This window comes from Gracilinanus agilis, chromosome 2, assembly GCF_016433145.1.
Source record: "Gracilinanus agilis isolate LMUSP501 chromosome 2, AgileGrace, whole genome shotgun sequence".
NCBI lineage: Eukaryota > Metazoa > Chordata > Mammalia > Didelphimorphia > Didelphidae > Gracilinanus > Gracilinanus agilis.
This window is the reverse complement of record NC_058131.1, coordinates 329,254,699-329,280,622: the sequence shown is the minus strand read 5'-3', so window position 1 is coordinate 329,280,622 and position 25,924 is coordinate 329,254,699. Positions and strand designations below refer to the sequence as shown.

At 37.2% G+C, this 25,924-nt stretch overlaps 1 protein-coding gene across 1 annotated transcript in view; it reads right to left on the bottom strand.

Moving 5' to 3' along the window:
* Positions 1-25,924, bottom strand: part of ASTN2 (astrotactin 2) — a 970,320-nt gene that overhangs the window by 492,800 nt on the left and 451,596 nt on the right. Inside the window, exons 12-13 of the mRNA XM_044659771.1 lie at positions 16,460-16,626; positions 3,264-3,452 (exon numbers count right to left, since the gene is read on the bottom strand). Coding sequence (XP_044515706.1) covers positions 3,264-3,452; positions 16,460-16,626 — 356 coding nt within the window. The remainder of the gene's footprint in view (positions 1-3,263; positions 3,453-16,459; positions 16,627-25,924) is intronic.

Sequence of the window (25,924 nt, the reverse complement as noted above, 5' to 3'; positions counted from 1 at the left end):
GAGAGAGAGAGAGAGAGAGAGAGAGAGAGAGAGAGAGAGAGAGAGAGAGAGAGAGAGAGAGAGAGAGAGAGAGAGAGAGAGAGAGTTAATTAGTTGTTGGTTGTCCTTCATTTTCAAAGAAAACCAAGGACATCATGAGGTACTGTCTTGACTCACATGGATTGGAATTAAGCAAGGCAGAGATGCATGAAGTCATTAACCTCATTCTCTCTTCCCAGAGTCACTGAAATCCAGTAGCAAGACAAAAGTCAGAGCCTTTAGGGCCATTGAAACAAGATTTTCTCATCTGTCCATTCCACTATAGGAAATCTTCATATGCTTGGGGTAGATAGCTACCTAACCTAGCAATGGGTTTGAAGCCTTTGATTACCCTCGACCTGGTTTACACCAAACTATCAAGATGGTTTTGCTGGGGTGTGGCTTCTTGAAGCTATAAGTGAGAGTTGAGTGCCAGGTAGATACTAAAGGTGAGTGAGCAGCCCTGAAAAAGGCTTAGCAAGTCATCACACCAGAAGTGTTAGTCCTCCTTGAACACCATTACACCTTGAGACACAGTACAGGAGTATATAATAATGTATGATATAGTTCATTATTGCTGTATTTAATGTTGATGACATCTTACCATGTGTTCAATTTATTAAACTTTATTATACATGTATGTATGAGAAAATCATATTGGCTATATGGCTCAGCAGGTGTTTGCTTATATCTGCAAGTTTCTTTCATCTGTGGTAAGTCTTGGTATGTATCCTCGCTGGATTCAGGGTCCCTGCTCTATAGATTTCTAGAATCCTTTCCCTTGAATGACTGGTATTAGACTTCAGCAAATGTTTCCTCCTTCTCATTTGTTGCAGTCCTCACATTAATGCAATAGAACCCAGAGTGTTCAGAAAATGACAAGTTGGACACCTCCAGAAGCAACTTCCAATCAATTAATGAGCATCTTTGTTCCAATTTCAGGAGTAGGGGGCAGTATTCAAAGCCATTTATATGCTCTCTTAGTTGCCAGGGATTTTAATGACAGGGCAAAGCAGTGATAGATCATTTCTCCCCCAAAGGACTGGGGCTTCAGCTTTCAAAGCAATTATCAATTTTAATCTCAGTCAGAGACCTTTCTGAATAAGGAGACCAAATCTCTGGCCTACTCTGTAGCATAAAATAGGGCTTCTCTGTGAGTTAAACCAAAGGACAGTATAATTAAGTTTAACCCCTTTCAAATAGGGCCTTATCTCTGAAAGGATCAGGGTTGACTATGTGTGAGAAACATAAGATGCTAATCTGTATATGGACCATCATGGTTATTTTATTCAAGCCATTTACCAAAATCAAATGCCAGGAAAATCACTAGAAAATAAGACATAAGACAGAGATTGATAGGATAATGCCTGCTAACCTCTACAGGAGGCTCAACTTTCAAATAATCATTGGTAGAACACAGAGAAAATGAAAATTGCCATTAGATGCTGACATGCTTGCTGCTTCTAGGATGATGTCCCTAAGAGCAATAAGGACATGTGTAAAACATTTTATGGTGCCTCCCTCCTCAGGTAAATCATTCTTGGCAATATTATAGCTGATAACTGAAAATTTCTAGTTATTTGAATGGAAGGGAATGAGAGTGGTGATCCTTTCTTGAATTCAGCTTCAGCAGCTGGTTCATTGGGATTGATAGTGGGTGTGAGGGAGTCATTTTCATTTCTGAATAGGATAGGCTCTCTTGATTTAAAATTGTGGTGCTGAATGAGTGATGTGGCCTGGGTCAAGAACCTACATTTCTGTTCATCACTGGGAAGAAGATCTCTTCCTGATACACTAATGCCCCTAATATAAACCTAACTCCTACCTCAGAAAAGAAAACAAACTCCATGAACCTTCAAAGACAGCAGAACTTAGACTGAAAAACAAAATAATAATTTACCCTTGAAGTAGGTGCTGAAGGGGAACTTTATATAATAGCAAGAAGAAATATGACCAGTGACATCTGATTTGACCAGTAATATTAGGCAGAGATTCAAAACAGGTCAATCTCATGTCATCCTTCTTAATATTACTCTCACTTGCTTCCCACTGAGTGGCCATCCTTCTCCTTTTTCCTTCCAGTTGGCTAGGAGTATGTGCCCATCTCTCTCCTTGTTCTCTTTTCTCTTCTGGAGAATGTCATATTAGCAGACTTTTCCTTCCTTTTCCTCCCTTTTCCTTTATCACTGATAGAAACTTGGAAGTTCACATGACCTCATTTCAAGGTATGCCCAATAGGGAACATGAGAGAGATAATCCATTGTCATCCTCTCTTCAGGAATAATTGTGTCATATTTTTAGGATTATTGTTAGGGATTCTATTTTCATTATATTTGAGTAATTTTTTATAGATGTGCATGTTTATACTGAGCTAGGAATTTCCCCAGATGGTCCATGTGCTCAATAGCTTCCAATTTATACTGAGTTTATGTGGTTGTTATTGAGCTAATAATTTCCCCAATAGTCTGTGTGCTTCATCGTCTCCATTAAATACCCCTCTCTCTTGAGCAAAATTGTGTCATTATTTTACAACACTGAACTTTCAGGCATCCTAATGACTAATATCTAGATCTAGAGAATACTGGCCCCAAACAGATTTGAGGTTCAAACAGGACTGATAATAGTGAAGGAAGCATGGAATTTCCTTCCCCAGATCTTCTCATCTTTTGCAGGCTTGTTAGGAAACAGTACTTGGGACCACAGGCCTTTCAAGTTTCAAAAGATAAATTAGAACCAAGAACAGCTCAAAGTAAACCTCTTAACTTCAAAAAGAGAAGGCAATAAAATGAGGCAGCAGCTTACCCCCAATGCTAGTAGTATTTTAAAACATAGGATTTAGACTTAGACAGGGCTTTAGAAATGAATTTCATCCAGCCCCGTCATATTACCATTATCAATGGAGAAACCAAGGCCTATGTCAGGGAAGTTATTTCCCAAATGTCACAGGGGTACTGAATAAAAGAGATGAGATTGAAATCTACGTCTTTTGCTTACAAACCAGTTCTTTCCACTACAGAAATTATATGTATACTCCAACATACTTAGATTCCAGAGTTAGGATATGTAAAACTGTATGTAGAAACAGAAACATGAAGAAATAGGAAAAAGAAATCTCAGCATGTTCAGTTAATATTCAGTGGTGCTCAATATCAATGTTCTACTCTCTGTTGCCCTGAATTTAAATTTAATTATTCAGACACAATTCTTATTATACCAACAGAAAATAGACAAGGTCCAACTCATACCTGAAAGTCATCTGGAAGACCTGTCCCTGGTTGACATGCTGGCTCCTATTGTTGTAACCATGCAGCATCTCCCCAAAGAGAGTGTCATTGAACTTGGAATCAGGCTTGAGGCACTTGGGGCCCTCACAGACATCCGATAGCATGAGGCAGGATTTACCATCTGGAGCCAGCTTATACTCCTCCACACAGCTAGGAAATGACATATGAGATAATTAGACCAACACCCCAGCAAATAGTGAGGTGTAATGGAAAGAATAATGAACTGGGGCTTAGGAGATCTTATATTCTAGTTTTGACTCTGTCACTAGATAGTGGTATGAATTTGGGAAAAGTATCTCCCCTGTCTGGATATCAAGTTCCCATGTAAATATGATTAGATGATATCTAAATCCCTTGCAACTCTACCAGTTTGTGAATCTATCTTTTAATGAGATATTTTTATAATGATCCTACTTTTATTTATAGCCTTTGCTTTTATATCTCATTCAGTTCTCAAGCTCTCCTTTCCCTTCTCTAATCCATCTAGTCATCTCTTATAACAGAATTTTAAAATGACAAGTTTGAAAAAAGTTTAGCAAGACTCACCAACACATCTGTTGTATCTGATTGTACATAAAATATTTCATATCAAGAGTCCTCTACAATTCCAATGAATGGAAGGCGGCACATTTTCTTAATTCTTCTCCAGATTGTAGTATAATCATTATAATTATAAAATGTTTAGTTTCAGGTTTTTTTTCCTGTTTTTACATTGTAACAGCATTTTGTATACCTTTTTCATGGTTCTGCTTATTTCACTGTCTCAGATCTTATGTCTTAACATGTTTTTATAAATTTACATTTGTAATCTCTTATGGCTCAGTAATATTTCATTACAGTCATTTACAACAATTTGATTAGCCATTGGACAACCTATAGGCAACTGTCATACTTTTTTTTCTTTTCTACCACATAAAGAAATGTTCAGAATATTTTGGTGACTTTAGGACCCTTTTTTCCATCTCTGATCTTTGGCTGTGAAATAATATTTCTGGGTCAAAGGATAATCAATATTTAGTCACCTTTAAAAAATATAATTCTATATTCTTTCCAGAATAGTTGGTCAAATTCATAGCTCCATCAACAATGCATTAGCACATATACCCTTTTTTCAGCCTCACCAATATTGATTATTTGCATCTACTGTCATCATTGCCAATTTTTTGGGTGTGAGATAAAAAAAATCTCAGAGATGCTTTTATTTGCACCTTTCTTATTATTAATTTTTTGGATCAATCTTCATGAGGTTGTTAATACTCTGCAATATTTTTTGACAACTGTTTCCAAAATTCTTTTTTTTTGGGTCCCATCTAGCTCTAATACTTGATGTTTTACAATTCCTTCCAGCTATAATACATTATGACAAATGTATCTACTCATTTTGTGGTCAGGCATGAAAAAAGTAAGGTCTGGAGAAATAAATAGCACTGGTTTGAGAGGAGTATAATGCTTTTCAAATAATTCTTTAAAATAATAATAATTCATTTATATAGAGAATTTTGCATTTGCAAAGCACTTGGCACACATTCAAGCTTCATAACATCCCTGTAAGTTGAGTATTGCAAATATTATTATCCTTTTTTTAAACTAAAGTTAAACTGAGGTTCTGTTTGTACAAATGACATGACCATCCTTACATGGCTTTTAAATACCAGAAGGAGGATTTTAATCCAGAACTCCCTGACTCCAATTTTAGTCACCTATTAACACATGATACTCCTATTTAGTGGGAGATAAATCCTGGGTATAATTCATAGGGCACAAGCACATCACTGGAAAAGCACATTAATATGCAAATCAACAGTTAAAGAAAGGCATTTATAACATTTGGGAGAGTTCAAGAATACTGACATTCTTAATTATACAATACCTTCTTTAAACCTTTTTTCCATGAACATACAGACCCTACCAAAAAAGCTTTACAGATCAGTTGGAGGGAAATTACCAAGTAGTTTCTCAAGCCAAACTGTATTCCCAATGTAGCTGTCTACCACATCTGAAAACTGTAGCAGAAACTAAGCTTTAATCACCCTTGTAACAGCAGGGATGGTCCCTTCAGCACTGTGGACAGCTCTTAGCACATTGCTTTCATTCAAGTCAGAAGCTGGAAATTCAGATTGACACATGGCAGCAAGGCTGTCCTAAACCTCTAATCGCCCAATCCTGATGGCCAGTAATGGCCCCTAGAAAAATGTCATCTTGGCAGGGTTAGATTGCTGCAGTGGACAACTTGCATGTGGTGGCACATTTCAAATAGGTAGTAACAAGGACAGGGGACCTTCATGGGATCACAGATTTGGAACTGGAAGAAGCCTTAGAAATCATTTTGTTCAACTTAACATTTTATAGATGAGTTAACTGAAGCTCATAATGATGAGAAGATATTCCCAAGGTCACCTGGTAGTAAGTGGCAGAGGTGGAATTTGAACCAAAGTCCTCTGACTTTAAAAAATCATTGCTCTTTTCAATGTATCATGCTGACTCTCCTTCACTGGTTTAGTTTTGGGGCTGGGTATCTTAGGGTAAGAGGAGAGAATAGCAAGGGTCTACAGCTCTAGAAATCGGCTATTCCAGTGATGGTGAATCTAGGGCATAAGTGCCAAAGATGGCATGCAGAGTATTCTCTATGGACACACATGCTGCCCTCTCTGCTCCCATGAGGGACTAGAAATTCGTTACTAGAAAGGCAGAGGGACTAGGGCAGAACTGCTCCCTTCCCCCTCTCCACAGTGCCTGATGACATTTTTTTCACATTTCCCTACCCATCTGCCCAATAGAACAATGGGAGTGCACAGGGTGGTCAGGTGGACAGTTCACAAGAGGCAGAGCTGAAAGGGAATGTAGTGCTCCAGCCACTCTTGGCCCCCTTTCCATGTGTGCCTGAGGACATTTTTCACATCAACTACCCCTCAGCCCAGCAGCCCAATGGAAGCTCTACCTCCCAATTCTTTCTAGAGTAAGGGGGGTTTGGGGTATTCATGGTAAAGGGAGTAGTTGGGCGCAGTACTTGGTCTCTGGAGGCAGGGCCTGGCACTCCATCTCTAAAAGGTTCACCATCACCAAACTAGTCACAACATTCCTCCCTCCCTCCCTTTCTCCTACTCAATGTGGAAAGCTATACATAAAATTGTATTGGAAATGAAGGTGTTATCTTTATCATCATAATTGTTCACATTTCTATGCTACTTTAAGTCTTCAAAAAAACCTCCTACAAAGTAGGTAGTGGTCATATTATTTTCCATATTTTAATAGATGGGGAAACTAAGGCACACAGAAGTAAGGTGACTTTCCCCATCATCACACAGTAAATGTTAGAAAATTCTAGTTAAAATGTTTTAGCACCAAGTTTAATCCTCTTTGTATTATATGGTGTTGGTCTTGAGAAGTAGGTAGTTTAGATTCCTTTCAGGTACATGGCTTATAGAGTATTTACATATCACCTTTTCTATACTACCCCTCCAGTCTGAGAGTTTATAATGAGGCTAAGATCTTGTTCAGGATTTCTTTTTCCGCATCACATTTGACTTGGGGTCGGCTGGAGGACTAATGTACCAAATTCTTCATACAATACGAGGCTCTGGACTCATTTCTTGCATCTCAATCATTTCTGTTGCAAGCAATAAAATGTTATGGGGGGATGGTGTATCAGATAAGCTTGGCAAGCCTAGCCCCAGGGGAGCCATGTGTGACTAAGGCAAAGAGAATTTTCTTCTCTTGGAGTATCTGAGTCTGCCATCTTCTGATGAATGAGCCTCCTAGATCCTTGGAGGAACATGCTTCTTCATTGCCAAGTCAGCAATGTTATGTCCTTGAAAACCCAAGGGCAATTACAAACAATTCTGACTGAACCCCCAGACACAAAGCCTCCAGTGCTAAAGGGCTGCTCTTGGGAAACTCCTAAAAGTAGCTGCCTCCTCTTGAACATTTTCTAAAAACAGTTACCTCCCTTTTAAATACAACACCCGAGTTTCCTTCTTATGAATTAGCTGGTAGCAAATGTGCATTCAAAGTGCAATAAGCTCATTATACTTGAAGTTCAGAGGACCTATGTTCAAAATCTGGCTCTCCTACTTAGTAGATACAAAGCAATGAACAAGTCATTTCATCTCCTTAAAGTTCTGTTTAATAGTTTGAAAAATAGGGTTAATAATACTAATATTACCACAGAGGTATTATGAAGATAACATTCTGAATTAAAATGCACTAAGCATGTCAATTATTATTAAGTAAATAATTCAAGTATCTATGACTTCATTAGTAGGGATACACTTTCTACCACTAGAGACGATAACCATTCATTGCCTTAGCAAATGCTCTTTTAAACTGATTATACACACAAACACACACATACAGATGCATGTGCACATATGTGTATATGTGTGTATAAAATTTGGCATCCAAATTTATGGTAATGACTTTTCCCACATTTAGCACCTTTCCTCAGATAAAAGAGAATGTATCCATAACTGGTTCAGCACTCAAAGCTTTCCATCTTCCTAAGCCTATAGATTCAGAATTCCAAAGAACCTGAGAAGTCATCTAATCTAACCTCCTCATTTGGCAATGAAGGAACTGAAGCCGAGAGAAATTAAATGACTCACCCAAAGTCACACAGGTAATATGTATCAAGGCTTGAATTTGAGCCCTGCTCCACGAATTCCAAACCAATCACTCTACCCACTGTATCATGCCACTGCTTTTAGTGGTCCTGAGAAGCTCAGAACTTGTCATAATTTATTCTTTACTCTTGAAACTTAGCTTTTGCAATATCATGATTACCTCCATGCCATGACAAGGCAAAGGAATAGTGAGATTCCCATTATAGAACATGTGATTTGGAAGAGATCTTAGAAATCAAATCATCCAAAGCCTTCATATTACCAGGGAGAAAACTGAGGTCCAAAGAAGCAATGACTTCCCCACTATTTCAAAATGGACTAGTGATGTTTGGCCATCTGAATTCCAACTTTCTACTATTCTGTAACCACATACTTAGTGTTGGTCATGATGATGGTGGTATTAGTAGTTGGAAGAGGAGGAAATCATAGCTGAGACCTAGGAAATCTGATTCCAGCTCAACACGTTCCATCTATAGTATGTCATTCCTAATACCAGTAAACTACCTTCATATTTTTGTTTTTGTTTTTTGTTCAAGGAGATATGGATGAAGTCAACCCCTTCTTTCATTTTTCTTGGTTAAATGAATTTAGAGGGTACAATTCTATCTCAGAAGAGTTGATACATAATTCAGATGGGAGGAGTAATAAATCTCAGCGGTAATTGTAGTGTTCTCTGAGCAGTATTTTGTGAGAAAGTGGTATTCAGGGTATAGAAAAGAGGTAATGACAATATCAAAATGGCACTGAATTGAAAGCAGAGCTAAAGAGGTCACAGAGTATAACAAAAACAGCAGTAAAATAGGTTTCAAAAAGCTGGATTCTGATCCCATCTACATTACTTACTAGCTGAAATGACTTCTTAGCATTATATACTAACTGGGGTACATTACTTCATTTCTCTAACATTCAGTTTCCTCACTTATGAAGTGGAATGCCTTGTAATAATCCCCCTTCTTTCCTATTTTGTGGGCTTGTTGTAAGAATCAAATGAGGTAATGAATGTTACAACCCTAAAAAATTAAAATATCACCCAATATTGAATTACCTTCATCTCCATTTATTGTTTCATCTTCATTTATTTGTCTGTTCCTTCAATACATGCATCTTACTACTGCTATTACCACCCCTCCCATCACTCTTATCTAGCACTAAATACTCAATCCTAGGGATTATAGAAGGAAGAGGGATATACTAATCTCAAGATTATCCCAGCTGTAATCTTTATGTTCCTAACTAATTAAGCGAACTATGTACTATCAATTCCAAAATACAGTATCCCTTCTAGGTATAATTCTCTGAATATTTTATCCTTTGGGTGCTTGTTAACAATAATAATAACTAGCAATTATATAGCACTTACTACTTGCCAGACACTGTGCTATGCTAAACTCTTTAAATATATTATCTCATCTGATTCTCACAAGAACCTGAGTGGTAGGTGTTATTATTGTCCCCAAATTACCAATGAAAAAACAGAGAGGTTAAGTGATTTGCCCAAGGTCTTCTTGATTATTCCTGATATCCACTGGATCACCTAGCTACTGAGATGGAATATTAGGAAGGAGATGAGAAAGCTATGATTGGATAATGGCCCCTCTTGAAACACATGTTATATGACTGAATGTTACGTCATGGAGCCAAGTATTTTACCAAGACTGATAGAGTAATAGAGTGTCAATGGCAGTATGGTATAGAGAAAGAAAGGACTATGTTTAACATTAAAATACCAAAGTTTGGGTCTCAATTCTCATAACCAATAGCTGTTTGATTCTGGATCAAGTCTTTTAACCTCTCTGAGCCTCAAATCCCTTTGCTTCCCTAACTGCAAAGTAAAAGGTTTGAACTAAATGTTCTCAAAGATTCCTTTAACTGATTACCCTTTATTCCTGGAATGCACTACCTTCTTACCTCCAAACTTTGGAATCCTTAATTTCCTTCAGTTTATATGCTACTTTCTACAAGGAGCCTGTCCTGTTCTTCTTAATCAAAAACTTTACATTTATTTTATAGTTATTTTTATATGGAGCAGCTAGGTGACTCAATGGGTAGAGCACCAGGTCTAGAGTCAGAAAGACTCAACTTTTTGAGTTCAAATCTGGCCTCAGACTAGCAGTGTGACTCTGGACAAGCCACTTTACCTTATTTGCCTCAATTTCTTCATTCATAAAATGAGATGGAGAAGGAAATGGCAAACTTCTTCAGTATTTCTGCCAAGAAAATCTCAAATGGGGCCACAAAAGTTGGACACAACTGAACAACAATAATTCTTTAAAATATATTTTCATATACATGTATATATGTACCATCTTACTTTCATCTTTATATTCCTAACTCCTAACATAATATGTGACATGTAGATAATTAATAAACATTTATTAAATGGTTAAATCATATGAGGCTATAATCTTGTAGCCATCATTTTCTCTTGCCTATAGCTCAGAGGAGTACTCAGGGGTAGACAAAGTATGCAGCTATCTGGAGTTTAACAAAAAGAGAGGCCCAATAAAGGATACTTTTGATATGACTTTTTCTTCTAAAAGCACAGATTTAAAATACTGAAGATTCAAATTACAAGGCCATATGCTTTTAAGGATAAAGATTTCTATTCCTTGTGGAATATAGGAATTAATTTTATGCTAAACCACATTACATGTGTTACAGAGCCTTTAGTGGCTAATAACACACAAAGAGGCACAATTTTACAACCGTGCCTCGAGAGTAAGAATAATTTGTCTTGGCTCTGTCTTCGATCAGTGATGCCAAGACACTTGATCCCCAGACACCTGATTACCAAAGACTTCAGGTTTTTGTCTCTGATTTACATTGGAACTTGGGATTCATAGAATTCTTGGATTTGGAAGAGACTCCAGATACCATCTAGGTCAGGAGTTCTTAACTTTTTTCTGTTATGTCTGGTGAAGTCCTTGGACCCTTATCATAATAATAATCATTTTAAATGCGCAAAATAAAATCTGCAGGATTACAGAAGAAATCAATCATATCTAACTTTTCAAAGTATTTTTAAAATGATGAAGTTCATGAATCCCAGTTAAGAACCCCTGATTTGCGGGTCATTCCCATAGAGAAGGACACTGAAGCCTGAAGAGGTAATATGATTTATTCAAGGTCACAAAGGTGGTAAGTAGCAGAAGCAGGATTAAACTTAGCTATGTCCAAATCCTTATCTCTTTCTATGAAACATTCCTGCCTTCTAACAGGATTCCCATCTGTATGCTTGCTTTCTGACCCTGGGCTCTCTTTTCAGCTCCATCTCCATCTCTCGCCTGAGAGTAATAGGTTTTACACATTGCCAAGACCTTTAGTTGGTACCATTAGCCTCGGGTATCAAGGACAAATAAAAGGCATACATTTGTCTGAGTTCTGTTACAATAACATGAGCGGCTTTCTCCCTCTAGCCACCCTGGGGCACAGAATGGTTTATTTGAAGGTCTGTTTGGTTTTTTTGGTTTTATTTTTTCTTTTAATTTTATTTTTGTACCATGCCACATAATTATACAGCTCCTTTGGAACATTTTGTCGTCTGGGAGATTTTCTTACAGAAAGTCTAAAGAGCGTAGGCAAGTAGGAACTTGGCCAAGATCTGCACAGAGCTATATTTATACATATGCAAAGAGGAATAAATAAATTAAGTAAGCAAGCAGATACAAAATAGGAATTTTCTCTCAAGGCATGGACTTAGTTGTCTTCATCTTCCTCTTCCTATAGGATAGGAAGGCCTTTTATAAATGTGATTTCTCCTTTAATTATACCTTGTAAAACCAATGGCCTAAAAGAGCTGGCAACCAATTATAAATCAACAAATTTTTTAAAATATCTAGTAAGTATTGTTAGGGTGTAGAACATTGAGTTAGGTGTTGAGGGAGAGAAAGTTTAACCATGACCTTGCTCTTTTCCTCATAGAGCTCTTAGTCTAATAATTAACAACATAATTAAGCAAAACGCATCCCAGGCAAAGTAATGTTTTTGAGGTAATTTGGAGAGAGAATGTAAAGAGATCCAGGCTTGGGGTTAGAAAGCATTGGGTTGAATCTAATATTAAGTATTTCTTGTGAGTTTCCATCATGTGTAAATCACTAGATATTCAAAGAAGGGCAAAAGTAGCGATTGCTCTCAAGGGACTCAGGCAAAATAGAAAGACAACACAAGAACATTATATACAAACAAGATATTTCTCTTCCTACTCATCCTTTCTCTGCCTCTCCTCTCTTCTCTCCACCTGTGTTTTTTTCTCTCTTTCTCTGACGATTTGGAGATAATCCTTCTGAGAGGGAAGGCACAGATATTACTAGCAGCCATTAACAAGTTGAGGGAGAGGAAAGGGCCCTTGACCTCTTTAAAACTCTCTTTCCACCCACTATAAAGTAGGAACAGGAATATTTGCACTGACTATAGAAGATGACCATGAGGGCCAAATGGTTTTGCCTATGAAGTACTATGTTAAAGTGAGTTATATAGTGTAGGCTGATACAGTAGAAAGGAGAAGCAGCTAGGTGTTACAGTGGATAAAGTCTAGAACCTAGAAAACTCATCTTTCTGGCCTCAGACACAGACACACTAGCTATGTGATCCAGGGCAAGTCACTTAACCCTGTTTGCCTCGGTTTCCTCATCTGTAAAATAAGCTGGAAAAGGAAACGGCAAACCACAAGAATGCCCCCAAATGGAGCCACAAAGAATTGGACATACCTGAATAACAACAACAGCAGCAAAAACCATGGACAAGAAGGTCCTTGGTAATCAGGTATCTGGGGATCAACCTGGGATCTGGCTCTGGCTTTCCAAGTGGCTACTATCCTTTGAGATTATTGCCTTTGACTTCAGTTAAATGGGTACTCAAGGTGGGGAAACTGTTCTTTTGCCTTTTGGTACCTCTCTGACTTAACAAAACCAAGTCTTCTAATGCAAATCCCTCATAGGAACATCCAAATGGGGTTTACAATTTTGATGAAAAGACTTATCTTCAGTGCAAGTAATGTTCCATTGCTAATAGACATCTTTCAAAGCTTTGTAATATTAATGCTGGTTTTGAAGGACTCTTAATGTTTCATTTTTTCTTTGCATTCCTTGGAAAGGGCTAATTGGCTCCTATACTGGCAGATGTGCCAATCCAGAAATGGGACTTCCTACACAAGAACTGAAACATACAGAGAAGCTCTTTTACCTACAGAGCAGGATCTGCTCCCTTCCACCCCCTCCCACTCTCATTGGCATTATATATACTTAATCCATTTAAACTGTTTTAGCATGTGGCTTAAAGGGCCATCTGAGGCAAAGCTCAGCTAGGATAAAGTGACTAAGTCTTTGTTTCAGTTTAGTCAAATATGAATTGTTGCAATAATATAGGAAAAAAAACCTGAGCTTAGCACCTAATTAGAAGGTATAGTTTGTTAAAATAGATGCTAACAGATGGCTAGTAGCTCCTCCCCAGCCTTGAACATGTTGGCCAGCTCCCTGCACCCCTAAGCAATGGCTCCCCAAGCAGTAGTATGAGAATGGGGTGGGTAGATTAAGACCTGAGACCTCTAACCCATCTTCAGCTGAAATTGTCTTAAAAATTGATTCAAGAGCATATTTCATGCCACATTTCTAAGACATAATTTCTACTGTTTGTCAAAACTCTAATTAAAATTCTGAACTAGAGCATGATATAGTGGAATGAATGAATATATGACTGATATAGATTGAAGAAGATCTGGCTTTGAGTCTTGGCTCTGCTATATAGTGACTTTGAGCAAGTAACTTCCTTTTTCAATGCCTCAGTTTCCTCATCTGTAAAATGAGGGCAAAAGACTCAAAAATCTGAAGGTCTTATTTAGGAATATTATATGGTATGATATGGTCATTCATAGATGGAACAACTGAGTCTACTCAGTTCCACTAAACAACAAAGAGGGTTTTAAAAAGCATTGCCAAACACAAAACTTCTTTTGTATGCAGGCTTGCAGAGTTGTGCCTATGCATAATTTACATACCACTGCCCTGCAGTCACTTAAGCTGAAGAAGGACTGCCATAAATTTAGGTCTGCATATGGTAATTTATTTCTTATTTATTTTGCTGATTGACTGCTAGGGGCCCAAGATCTCCCTGTGCTACAGCCAGAGCTCCTCTAGGGAAGAAGTACAGGTGTGGTGGAAGGAGGGGAAAAATAGACTAGAATTTGAGTTTGGAGGCTGTGTTTGATTGATAATAATCGCTAACATTTATATATACCTGCTATGTGCCCAGCACTGTACTAAGCACTTTACAATTATTATCTCATTTGATCCTCACAATAACCTTGAGAGTTAGGTGTTATTATTATCCCAGTTTCATAGATGAGGAAGACCTATAGATTCTTTGGGGTAAGGATCTCTGGAAGTATGTGGGCTGAGATCATTATTATTAGTATCATTAATAATTAGATAAAAGTAGAAAAGAGGATTAGGAAGGAGAAATGCACAGCAAAATGTCCATTACACTGAGTGTGGAGGAAAGAATGAGCCATTTGGCCTAATTTAATTTTCTGTGTCACTGACAGTGACTCCCCACATCCCTTCTGTTTTAAGTTGCTTAACCTACTAAGCCTCCTTCAGTTTCTTCTTTTGTAAAATGAGAGGGTTATGCTAGCTGTCTCCTGAGATTTCTTCCCAATTTAGATCCATGATCTTATTATCTCAATTTCTTGTTGTAGTAATAAGAATAAAATCCTTCTCATTTGTAAAGTGCTTTACAATTTAGGAAAAATACTTTCATACATGTTGCCACAATTGATCCTCACAATTATCCTTGGAGGTAAACAGGATAGAGATCCCCATTTTTTCAGACAGAGATCCTGAGGCTAATTGACATTAAATAACTAATTCACATTCATACAATTTATTCAGTGGTAGATTTGTGAATAAAGCACATGTCTTTTGGATTCCTTTTCTAGTGTTTCTTCTACTACACTGCCTAACCCAGTAAGGTCAAAGGACCATAACAGAATCTTTCTTTACCCTGTCTGAGGATCCTGAAAGACATAGGGTCAACCCTGTGCACATTAATGATAACTGCCTAGGCCTAGAGATGAAGATGGAGAGGATGCAGGAGAGACCAGGAAGAATGTGTCCTGAGTTTAGGACACATTTTGAAAGAAATTCTGCTCTTAAATCTCAGATATTCCCTTTATCTATCCCCTTCTTTAAATACATTGGCAGCACTATACTTCAGAACTTCATCACCTCTCCGCTAGACAATTATAAGTTTCTAATTGGGTTCCCTTTGTACAGTCTCAAACCTTTTTATCTGGTTACCACCTCAGTCATCTTCCTAAGTGTGAATTGATCATTTCCCAGCTCAAAAACTATTTGGTTCTCCATTGGCCATAGGGAAAAATGAAAACACATTGCCATTAACAATAATAACTAGAATTTACACAGTGCCTTAAAGTTTACAGTTTTGGTTTTTGGGGGGTGAAGGTACTTTTATTGTTTCCATTTTACAGATGAGGAAACTGAGGGTGAAAGGGTTATGTGACTTTTCCAAGGTCACATTTCTAGCAAGTATCTGAAGTAGAATTTGAACTCAGGTTTTCTTGACTCTACTATACCCACTGTCTCAGCCAAATATTTAAAGGAACTAGCAAGCTAAGCCAGCACTTGGAGTCTTCCACAATTTAGTTAAAATTTACCTATGGACCTGTGAATTTCAAAATTCTTTCAAATTATGGCAGTTCTATTGCCCAAAAGGCATGTAGATTGTATTTAATAAGTATGTGATAAACTGAATTGGATTCACTATTGCAGTCTAACTGTCCAGTAAAGCAAAAAAAAAAAGTTGGGCTAAGAAAGTGTTCCAATTAATTGGGTTTCTGCTAATCATTTAAAATTATTTTCTAGCTCATTTCATTTCAAATTAAAAAGAATTTTTAAGCACCTACTATTTGTTAGGCTGTGTAGAAGGGGCTAGGGACACAAAGACAAAACAAGTCCTGCATCAGAGTGACTCCTGAGGGCAAACAAGATGCATAGAGCCAAGTAAAGAAAAAACAAATAAGAAATATTTCATGGGAGATAGTTAGAGAAGATATGTTAACAAGAGGTATAGGAAAAGGCCTCTTATATAATAAGTGGCGCTTGAGTGGAGCACTGAAAAGAGCTTTGTATTCCACTGTAGAAATGAGGATGGAGAACATTCTCTGAATGTGATATGGTACAAGAATGGAAGATGGAATGTTGGAACAGGTGGAAGAGGAACATCTTATAGATCGACATAGTAAGAATGTGGAGTGTGTGTAAGGACAAATCATGTGAACTCAACCTAAAAAATAATTTTTGAGATTTGGAATGTAAAAAACTTTGAGACAATCAGGAAGTTTTTTTTTTTTTGCTGTTGTTGCTTTTTTAAACCTAGAGGCATTAGGGAGCCCATAAGGTTTTTTGAACATGGGAGGGACTTGGTCAGAATTATGCTTAAGATGATAAATTTAGTAACTCTGCAGAAAATAGATTATCTTATAGCATTAATGGAGGTTGTTGTCTCTTGACAAAAAACACTTACCCACAGAACATGAAGATGGTGCTGGAAGAGGCATCATAGGGCAGAGGTAGAGTCTGCTGGAGACATAGTTGTTCACATCCTCCATTGAAACCATCTGAACAGTCAATCCCTTTCGAATAGTCATAACAGCCAGTACCATCTTTCATTGGCCTCAGTTCTTCTGGGCACTGCAAGAAGAAAGAAGAATATTGGAACCTGGAAACATAAGGAGGTATCCTTTATATTTCAATGAGTATCAGAAGTATAAGAAACTAAGAAGTTCAAAATATTAGTATATAAACCATAGAATTAGAAGGAATTTAGAAACCAGATCATTAAAACAGAGAGTATCAGAATTTGATATATCCTTAGAATATAAAACATTAAAGTAAGAAGAAACCTTAGATATCACTAGCCTAACAATCACCCAAGTGAACAGAAAAATATTTATTAAGCACCTACTATATGCCAGGGACTTCAAGGGATCATGTAACAAAAATGAAATAGTCCTTGTCCCCAAGTAGCATATATTTTATTGGGGGAGATAACTAAATAACATAAATAAACATGTACAAAATAAATGTGAGGTAATATGGGGGGGGCACACAGACCATTAGCTACTCAATGAAGTAAGAAAAGCTTCATGTTTCTTGAGCATAATTTTGAAGACACAAACAATTTTAAAAATAAGAGTTTAGGTGAGAATACATTCCAGGCAAGTGGGAAAATTAGTTACAAATGGAGAGGAGAAATAGAGATGAAAGATTCATCATTCTAAATATGAGGAAACTGAGGTTCAGGGACGGAAATCAATTTGTTTAAATTTACATACTAAATAAATGGTAGATTCAGAAGACAATCTTTTTTTTTTGGTCTGGAAGGACTGCTATGAATGGTCTGCCTTCTACAACATAAGGAAGGAGGTAGGTCCAGAATCTACTTATTCTTGAATGAAAGAATAACTTTTATTAAAAAAAATTAGGGGATAGCATGCCAAATGTAGAGTTTGGTGTAGCTAGCATATCAATTTCACATGTATGGGGCATGAGAAATGAAATATGGACTTATCTTCATCATAAATGCCAAGCATTCATGCTAAGCAACTGAAGAAATATTCAGCTCCATTTCTACCTCCTTGATGAGCCCTTCCTTGACCATCCAAATTCACAGTGATTTGTCTTACTTATGTACTTCCACAGCTCATGTTGTTTAATCTGTTAATTGGGTTCTTTGCATGAACTATTTAAATGGAAAGCTGTTTTAAGAGTATATGACCTGGGGACAGCTAGGTGATACAGGGTATAGAGTCAGGTAGACTCATCTTCATGAATTCGAATCCAGTCTCAGACACTTCTTAGCTATGTGACCCTGGATAAGTCACTTAACTACATTTGCTCGTCCCACCCCCAAAGGAGTATATGATTTCTCTTTCAAATTATAGTATGTTATGTTGCAGTAGGTATTATGCCTCATAGCAGATATCATTTAAATATTTGGTGATGTGAAGGGAGAGGGAGAAAAAGAAAGGGATAGATCTCAAAATCTGTTCCAAGAAATTGAACAAATTGAAGATCAAAATGGATGTATAACCTAAATATAAAAGGAAATATTATAAACAAAATAGAAGAACAGGAAAAATATTAGCTATCAGATTTATGGATAGGAGAAGAACTTATGAAAAAAACAAAAGATAGAAAGCATTGTGAAATATAAAATGGGTAATTTTGAATACATTAAATTAAAAAAAGTTTTGTACAAATAAAACTCATGTCAAGAATAGAAGGAAAGCACTAAGTTGGGAAAAAATTTTACAGACAGTTTCTCAGAGAAAGGAATCATATCTAAAACATGTAGAGAACTTTGTCAAACATATAAGAAATATGAGCCATTCTTCAATTGATACATGGTCAAAAATATGAGCAGATAGTTTATGGATTAAGAAATCAAAGCTATATGTAACTATGAAAAAATGCTCTAATTCATTATTGCTTATGGAATTACAAATCCAAACAACTTATCTCATCTATCAAACTGACTAAGATGATAAAAGAGCAAGTTGACAAATGTTAGAGGGGATGTGAAAAAAATAGAGACAGACACATACATTGTTGGTGACTGTGAACTAATTCAACCATTTTAGAGAGCAGTCTAGAATTATACTTAAAGAGTTATAAAGCTTTGTATACCTTTTGACCCAGTAATACCATTATTAGGTTTATTTCCCAAGGTGATTCAAAGGAAAAGAAATTATATGTTCTAAAATACAGCTATTTTGTGGTGTCAAAGAATTGAAAACTAAAGGGATGTTATCTGTTGGGAAATAGTTGAACAAGTTGTGGTATATGATTATAATGGAATACTATTATGTCATTAGAAATGACAAATAAGATGATCACAGAAAATCCTGGAAAGACTTTTATGAAGTGATGCAAAGTGAAGTGAGCAGAACCAGAAGAACACTGTACATAGCAACAATAATGTATGATTATCAGCTCTGAATGACTTAAATATCAATAAGGCAAGGATCCAGGACAACTCCAAAGTACTCATGACAAAAAAAGGAAATCTACTGCCATTGAAGGAAAAGAGTATGAATGTACATTGATGCATTCCATTTTTTACTTTATTTCCTCCATGAATTTTTTTTCTAGGGCAAGCAATATGTATCTTGTTTCACAACATGATAAAAAGGGAAATATGTATTATATGATAATACATGTACCCCCTATATTATACTACCTGCCTTCTTGGGGAGCTGTGAAGGGAACAGGGAATAAAAGAATATGACATAGATTTTTGAACATAGCTTGTGTAATAATTAATTTATTTTGGATATGCATATTTATTTTTTAATTGCTTAGCTTACTAAATATTGATTCCGTGACAGAAGAGCAGTAATGGCTAGGCAATGAGAATTAAGTGACTTGCCCGCGGTCACACAACGAGGAAGTGTCTGAGGCCAGATTTGAATGCCTGTCTCTATCCACTAAGCCACCTCACTGCTTTGATAAGCATGTTTATTATAATTTATTACATATTTATAACAAATCATATGTATTATATTATTATGTTACATATCATATCACATATAAAAAAGTAAAAAGAAGTGGTAACAAAAATGGAAGAACAGAAGATTTTTAAAGATATAAAAGAAAAAAGTCATAAAATATCAGAAAGGTTGTGATGAGGAAAATTATATTAAATGGCAGAACTGAAATCTAGAGTTCAAAGTTATAGGTGAGTAGTTTTTTGCTTAAAAGAAAGAATTCCTCTCAATCAAATCTATCCAACAGTGAGTTATCTTAGGAAGTAATGAATTTTCTGTAACTTCAAGGATGTCCAAAGAAACAAGATGGTGTACTTTGTCAGGGATGTTATATGATGGATTTTATGCTTGTGGTGAGGGGGAGGAATTGAACTAGATAACCCCATATCCTTTCGAAATTGTTGTATATGGGAGTTATTTGTTTTATGAGGTTGATCCATCCTGTACATCTTGGAGAAATGGAATGTAACCTACTGCTCTCCTGCCTTCTAAGAGGGAGTTAGGTCTGGCTCTTGGAATATTAAAATCCATAGCCAGACCACCCCGATCCACCAGGAGAGTTTCCAAATTTGAAAGTCCTTTTACTCTGTTCTTCATTCTTGCCTCACTCTTACTCTGCCCTCCCCCTTCCCATCAGCCCTTGAACAGCAAAGAAAACAAAAAAAAACCCCAAAAGGTCAATCCTTTTGGAAAATAAATTGTGTAGGAGAACAGCTCACAATTAAAAATGCATTATAGAGTTCCTGAGGATGAGTTTGACTGGAGCCGACACAGGTGCTGGTGAAGGCAGGTTATAAATGGCCTCTGTCAAGCTGAAGAAAGGTTATAAAACTGCTACATTTGGTGCTTAAAAAAGAAAATCAATTTTCTATGTGAGTGAAATGCCATACATATTAATAAAAGTTCAGGAGATCTCTTGCTCCTATAGGGCTCATCTCTGGACAGAAGCCACTGGGGCATGATGGATTCCTGGTCCCTGAGTCATTAGTGTGTGGCTGAAGGTGCATTTTGTCTGACTTAGGTCACTGAGAGACAAATACCTGGAAACACTCCTGTTGCCTTCTCTCTTAGACAATGAGAAGCATATGAGATGTATAATCAGCCTGAGAATTCTTTCATCAGTTAGGCAATGAACCCCTCTTCCCCCTCGCTGTGCACCCTGACTTCCTTCATTTCATTTTGGCTGATGACATAGGCTTAAAGAATATTAGAGCTGAGAGAGACCTCAGAACATAAAATATTAGAACCGTAAGACACCTTAGTGCATGGATTGAGAAAGCACAGAATATTGGAGCTTAAAGAGGACTCAGAAACTATTGGGGGAAGCAGGGTGGATTGAGAGACAGGTCTAGAGACAGGAGGTCCTGGGTTCAAATTTGACCTCAGACACATCCTACCTGTGTGACCCTGATCAATTCACTTAATCCCCATTGCCTATCCCTTACCACTCTTCTGCTTTGGAACTGATATATAGTATTGATTCTAAGACAGAAGGTAAGGGTTTAAAATAAAAGAAAGAACAAACTATTACAGAAGAAGCAACCATCTAAGAACTAATCTGGTATAGTTTTAAATTTTGGGTTCATAACTTTAAAAAAATTGACAGCTGTTTTTCAGTGTAATTGTTCTCCTTTGTAATCCTACGTATTCTATTTTATAAATTGTAAAGGCATTTAGAGACTTCACCAAACTGCCAAATTCCTTGTATATTCTAAGCTCTACTTTTTATAGTCAGGGAAATGGAAGACCAGAGAAGTACCTATGTATTCTCATAGTCACACTTGACTGGAATAGTGAAGACCTGAGAATCAAAAACCGAAGTAAAGGGTTTGGTAAGTCTTTTTTTCAGGTGAACAAATTATAATTTGATATAAATTACACTTGTTTCTTGTGGGGGGAGACTATAAAGGTAACCTTTGAATAGAGGAGTATCTCAGTATCCCGGTTTAGCCGTGGTCTCTGTCCATTCCCCCTGCCCTCACCCCTGAGTTTGCTTTCTCCTTTCATAACCTGATATGTAATCATCACGTCGCCATTTGTTTCTGTTTGTAATTGTGCATTTTGATGTTCATTAATTATGGAATGCAAATTGCTTTGAGTGCAAAATTTGTAAAGAACAGCTTCTCATTCCTCACCCCCAGTCTGAGAAGGCAAGCAAGAAGGCCAGCTGTTCCACACAGGAAAAAGGAAATTAGAAGAGGGAGGAGACAACAATAACAACAATGACAATGGGGAAAACCTCCACAACTTTTTCTTTGGCCTGAATGAGCTGGTGAGAGCTTTCCTGGTAGAGGCTATAAGGAGCAGAACCTAACCTGACTTTATAAGAATTGACTACTTTGGAAAAAACTCAGCAGCCACCAAAGAGACCAGAACACAAACTTTGACTTCGGAGGGGTCGGAGATAGAGGAGGGAAGGGAAGGTCTGTGTGAGCCAGATGCACAAAAGGAAATGTACAAAAGGGATGATGGTCTAGTTTCTGACAACAGAAATGGGATTGGAAAGGAAAATCAGGTGTTTCTTCAGTGGTTATCAGACTTCAGGAAATCAGTGGAAGTGACTAGGCTTTCTAAGAGGACTCTTAAAATCCCAGGACCCATGCTGAATAGTTTAATGATTTTTTTGGACGGCAGGGTGAGGTGGAGTGGAGTGAGTAGTAAACATTATTTTGAAATCGAATTGTACCCTTGATGGATATTACATGATATTTGGGGCAGAGATAAGGGTAGAATATTTATAAGGTAAGGTTTCAAGATTCTCTGGGGTCTTAGAGACATATAAGTGGGCACTGCATCATTGGGCAGATATATAAAGGAAGGTCCAGAGAGGGGAAAACTAGTACCATTTACCTAGTGGAAAAGCCAAGGCTTGAACCCAGATAGTCTCCTGGCTTCTTAGCTAGTGCTCACCCTATTACAATATGCTGATTCTATCCAAGTTTGAATGGCAAGGCTGTTCTTGTATATAGCTGGTCAGCTCATGGGGACTCAATGGAACTTCATTCAAGTTCTTGAAAGGGATGTCAACCATAAGGATAAGACCTCTTCAGTGTGGAAAGACAAAGGTTGAAAAAGAAGATAAAGTCACTAAGAACATGAGGATGGTTGACATAGATTTGTTTGCAAAATCCTAGAAGACATCAAGACTCAAATCCATCATTCTGATATTAACTTTATTACCCTGCAGAGGGTCTTCTTTGTAGATAAGAGGGAAGAATTAGAGATAAATAAAAGGCCAGTCTACTTCTCATAGCAGAGAGTAAATCAGGGATCTACAAGAACACAGATTTAGGGCTGGAACTCTATCCTCTCATTTTACCAATAGTGTAATGGAGCCCTACAGAGAAGTATTTACTCAAGGTCAGCAGGAGGGCAATGGGAAGATAGAGAATTTGAATGCAGATCCTCTGATTTCCAAATTCAGTGCACTTTCCCCTAACAACATTATGTCATCTCTCAATTTATTATGCAGAATCCAAGAAGGTTCCAATAATTTTCTGAATGACAGCTCCATAATAGATGACTCAGGGAAAGCCCTAACCTGTAATGTTGACATTAAGGAACATAACTACCCCGTCCCTTTGGTGATTCTAGCAGAAACGGGATCCTAGGATAAATGAATGGGAAACTTGGTTCAATAGAAAGATTTGGAATGAGCAGGCTTGAATTTGGTTAGCACAGTGCCTGGCACATAGTAAGCACATAAACGTTTATTAATTATTGACTGAGTTTACTTTTTTGTATGTAAAATAGAGGCTGTGTGGTACAATGATGAGACGAGATGGTCTCAGGGTTCAGAGGATCTGGATTTAAGCCTGCCTTTGATACTTCCTGGCTGGGCTGAGTGTCTTGGGAAGATTACTTTTCCTCTCAGGGATGTAGAGAACTCTGTGAATGTAAGTAGATGAGAATATGCCAAACTGAACTGGTAGAGAGAATCTTTTCATCTCGAAAGTCCCCACACTAATGAAATCCTAGATCCAAATCATATCTCCTAATCCCCTATTCTTATGGAAAAGCTAAAAAAAGATATAGCCTAAACAATAATTTAATGAATTTGATTCTGAAGGAGTTAAATGATCAGATTAAAAAAATCATTAATGGTTCCATGTCAATTTGGCAGTACTCTAAGGTTTGGTATATAGCCCTGAACTATTGATCACTTTTGTCAGAAAAAATAAATTGAATAAAGACATAGATGGCACTCTTATAAAATGTATAGAAAACACAAAGATGGCAGGGTAGCTAGCTGACTGGGTGACAGAGGCAAGAACTAAAAAGACCTTGACAGGCTAGAACATTGGGTTGAATATAAGAAAATTAAATTCAATAGGGATATGCGTCATTTTATATTTGGGTTAAAAAATAATTTCCTAAATATAAAATGGGACAGGCATGTTTAGATAGCAGTTTGTCAAAAAAAGGCTCTGAGAGTTTTAGTGGATTTTAAGTATCTAAAGAACATCTGTATGCAAAAGAAGGATATTATTATTATTATTATTCTGTTTAGCCTCAGAGGGCAAAATCAAGAGGAATAGGTAGAAGACACAAGGAGATCAATATAGATTTGGGTCTTAAGAAAAATGTCCTGAAGGAGCCATTCAAAAGTGAGTTCCCTCTAAATGGAAAACTTTAAGCAGAAGATAAAAGACTTCTTGTCCAATATGTACTTCTGGAAATGCCTTTGTAGATACAGTTTGGAGATGATGGTCAGTTGGGTACCCTTCAACACCAAAATTCTAGATTTATGTGATTCTTTGAATTCTAACTCTGAACTTTGCTATCTCTGAACAAAGGGAAAGTTACTTTATATCTAGTCATTGAGTATATATATACAGACACAGATATATGTATACAGATAAATAGATAGATATAGATAGACAGACAGATAGATAGATAAATGGGTATATAAAATGGTTCTAATATCATTTTTGTATTTATTTCACTTTAGTGGAAAGAGTAAGATTTTTCAGTCAGAGAATCAGATTGAGTATGAGGTGTACTTACTACCTTTGTGACCTTTGTAAAGTCCCTTACCCTGTCTGGGTCTGAATTAAATCATCTAAAGTATTTTTCCCAGATGTATAATTAGAATTTTGCTCCCCAGGACTCTAAATCCCAGCATCCCATTTACATGTGTACCTAAGTCCTTACTTAGAGAGGATATATTTTAATGTGGCCCAACCTCTCATTCTCTTTTCCCCTGATAGAGGCTGAGAAAGCTGGCTTTACACCAGACAGGAGAATCTACACCTATGGTTTTGCTTTTTGATAGATAATTAGGTTTGAACTTCTATTTCTTATAGCTTATTTCCTTTGTACTTCAAGTGATTATTAATAAACCTTATAAAATATAATACTTGGAGTTATTGGATATTAATTTTACTCTTAAATAGGTCTTGATCACATGAAATTCTATGAATTCGATTTTTGAACCTTGAAGCACGACTGAAAAGTAATTTGTTATTGCTGTGATTCTTGGTATAATTCAGGTAGTAGGGATATTGTTCTCCATAGTAGAATTTAGAGATGACAGCAAGAGGAAGACTCATTGGCAGGTGCAGTTAAAGATGCAGTGGCTCTGTTTACCCTTTCTCTCACTTGATACCCTGCTCATGTAGCTGACATTGATCTCTGGTACAGGGCCCTTGTGTATGGGCAGGGAAGGGGCCCCTCCTCCACTCCCACTCTGCAGCTGTCAAACACGTGGAGTTCTTTTCCTAGTCCCCATCAGTTATTGCCAGCATTGATTTGTATGGCCAGGGTAGCCTCAAGCCCATAATTACAGTGAGTTTTAATCAACCTTGTGTCAATTCAACTGCAGTTCAATTTGTGATCTGCCATGGCAGTGACATACAGGAGGGGCTATTTTCTGAAAAATGACTCCGGAAATCAATAGGCAGCTCGGATGGTAGCGCTGCCAAGATAAGCACCTCCAGGCCAGTTCCTGCCCCATCTGGGGTCACACACCTCTGATGGAAATACGCCAGGATTAACACAGGAGAGGCCATTAACCAGACCTTGAAATAAATAATGGTCATTGGCTCTGCTGGAGAAGATGGTCTGGCAGGCTCTGCTTAGATTATACTAGAAACTAGTAGGGTTGTTTTCTCTGTTTCTTGTAACTAGATGCCTTCATGGAATATTTTTCATATACATTTTAAATGTGTTCACTTGGGTGTTAGAAACAATGAGATGTCTTGTCTGTTAGATTGGACAAAATGATAAAACAGGCAAAATGACAAGGGTTGGAGGGAATGTGGAAAAATGGGGACACTAATACACTGTTGGTGAAACTGTGAACTGGTACAAAAGAAGTATAGGATATTGTGTCCATTCTCCAGGAGCTCACAGTTGGGTTGGATAGATGATTCACCATAGAAAAGAGTTAAATGATAGTATGAAACAGCTTGTTATTAGACTCAAACTTGTGAACAGTA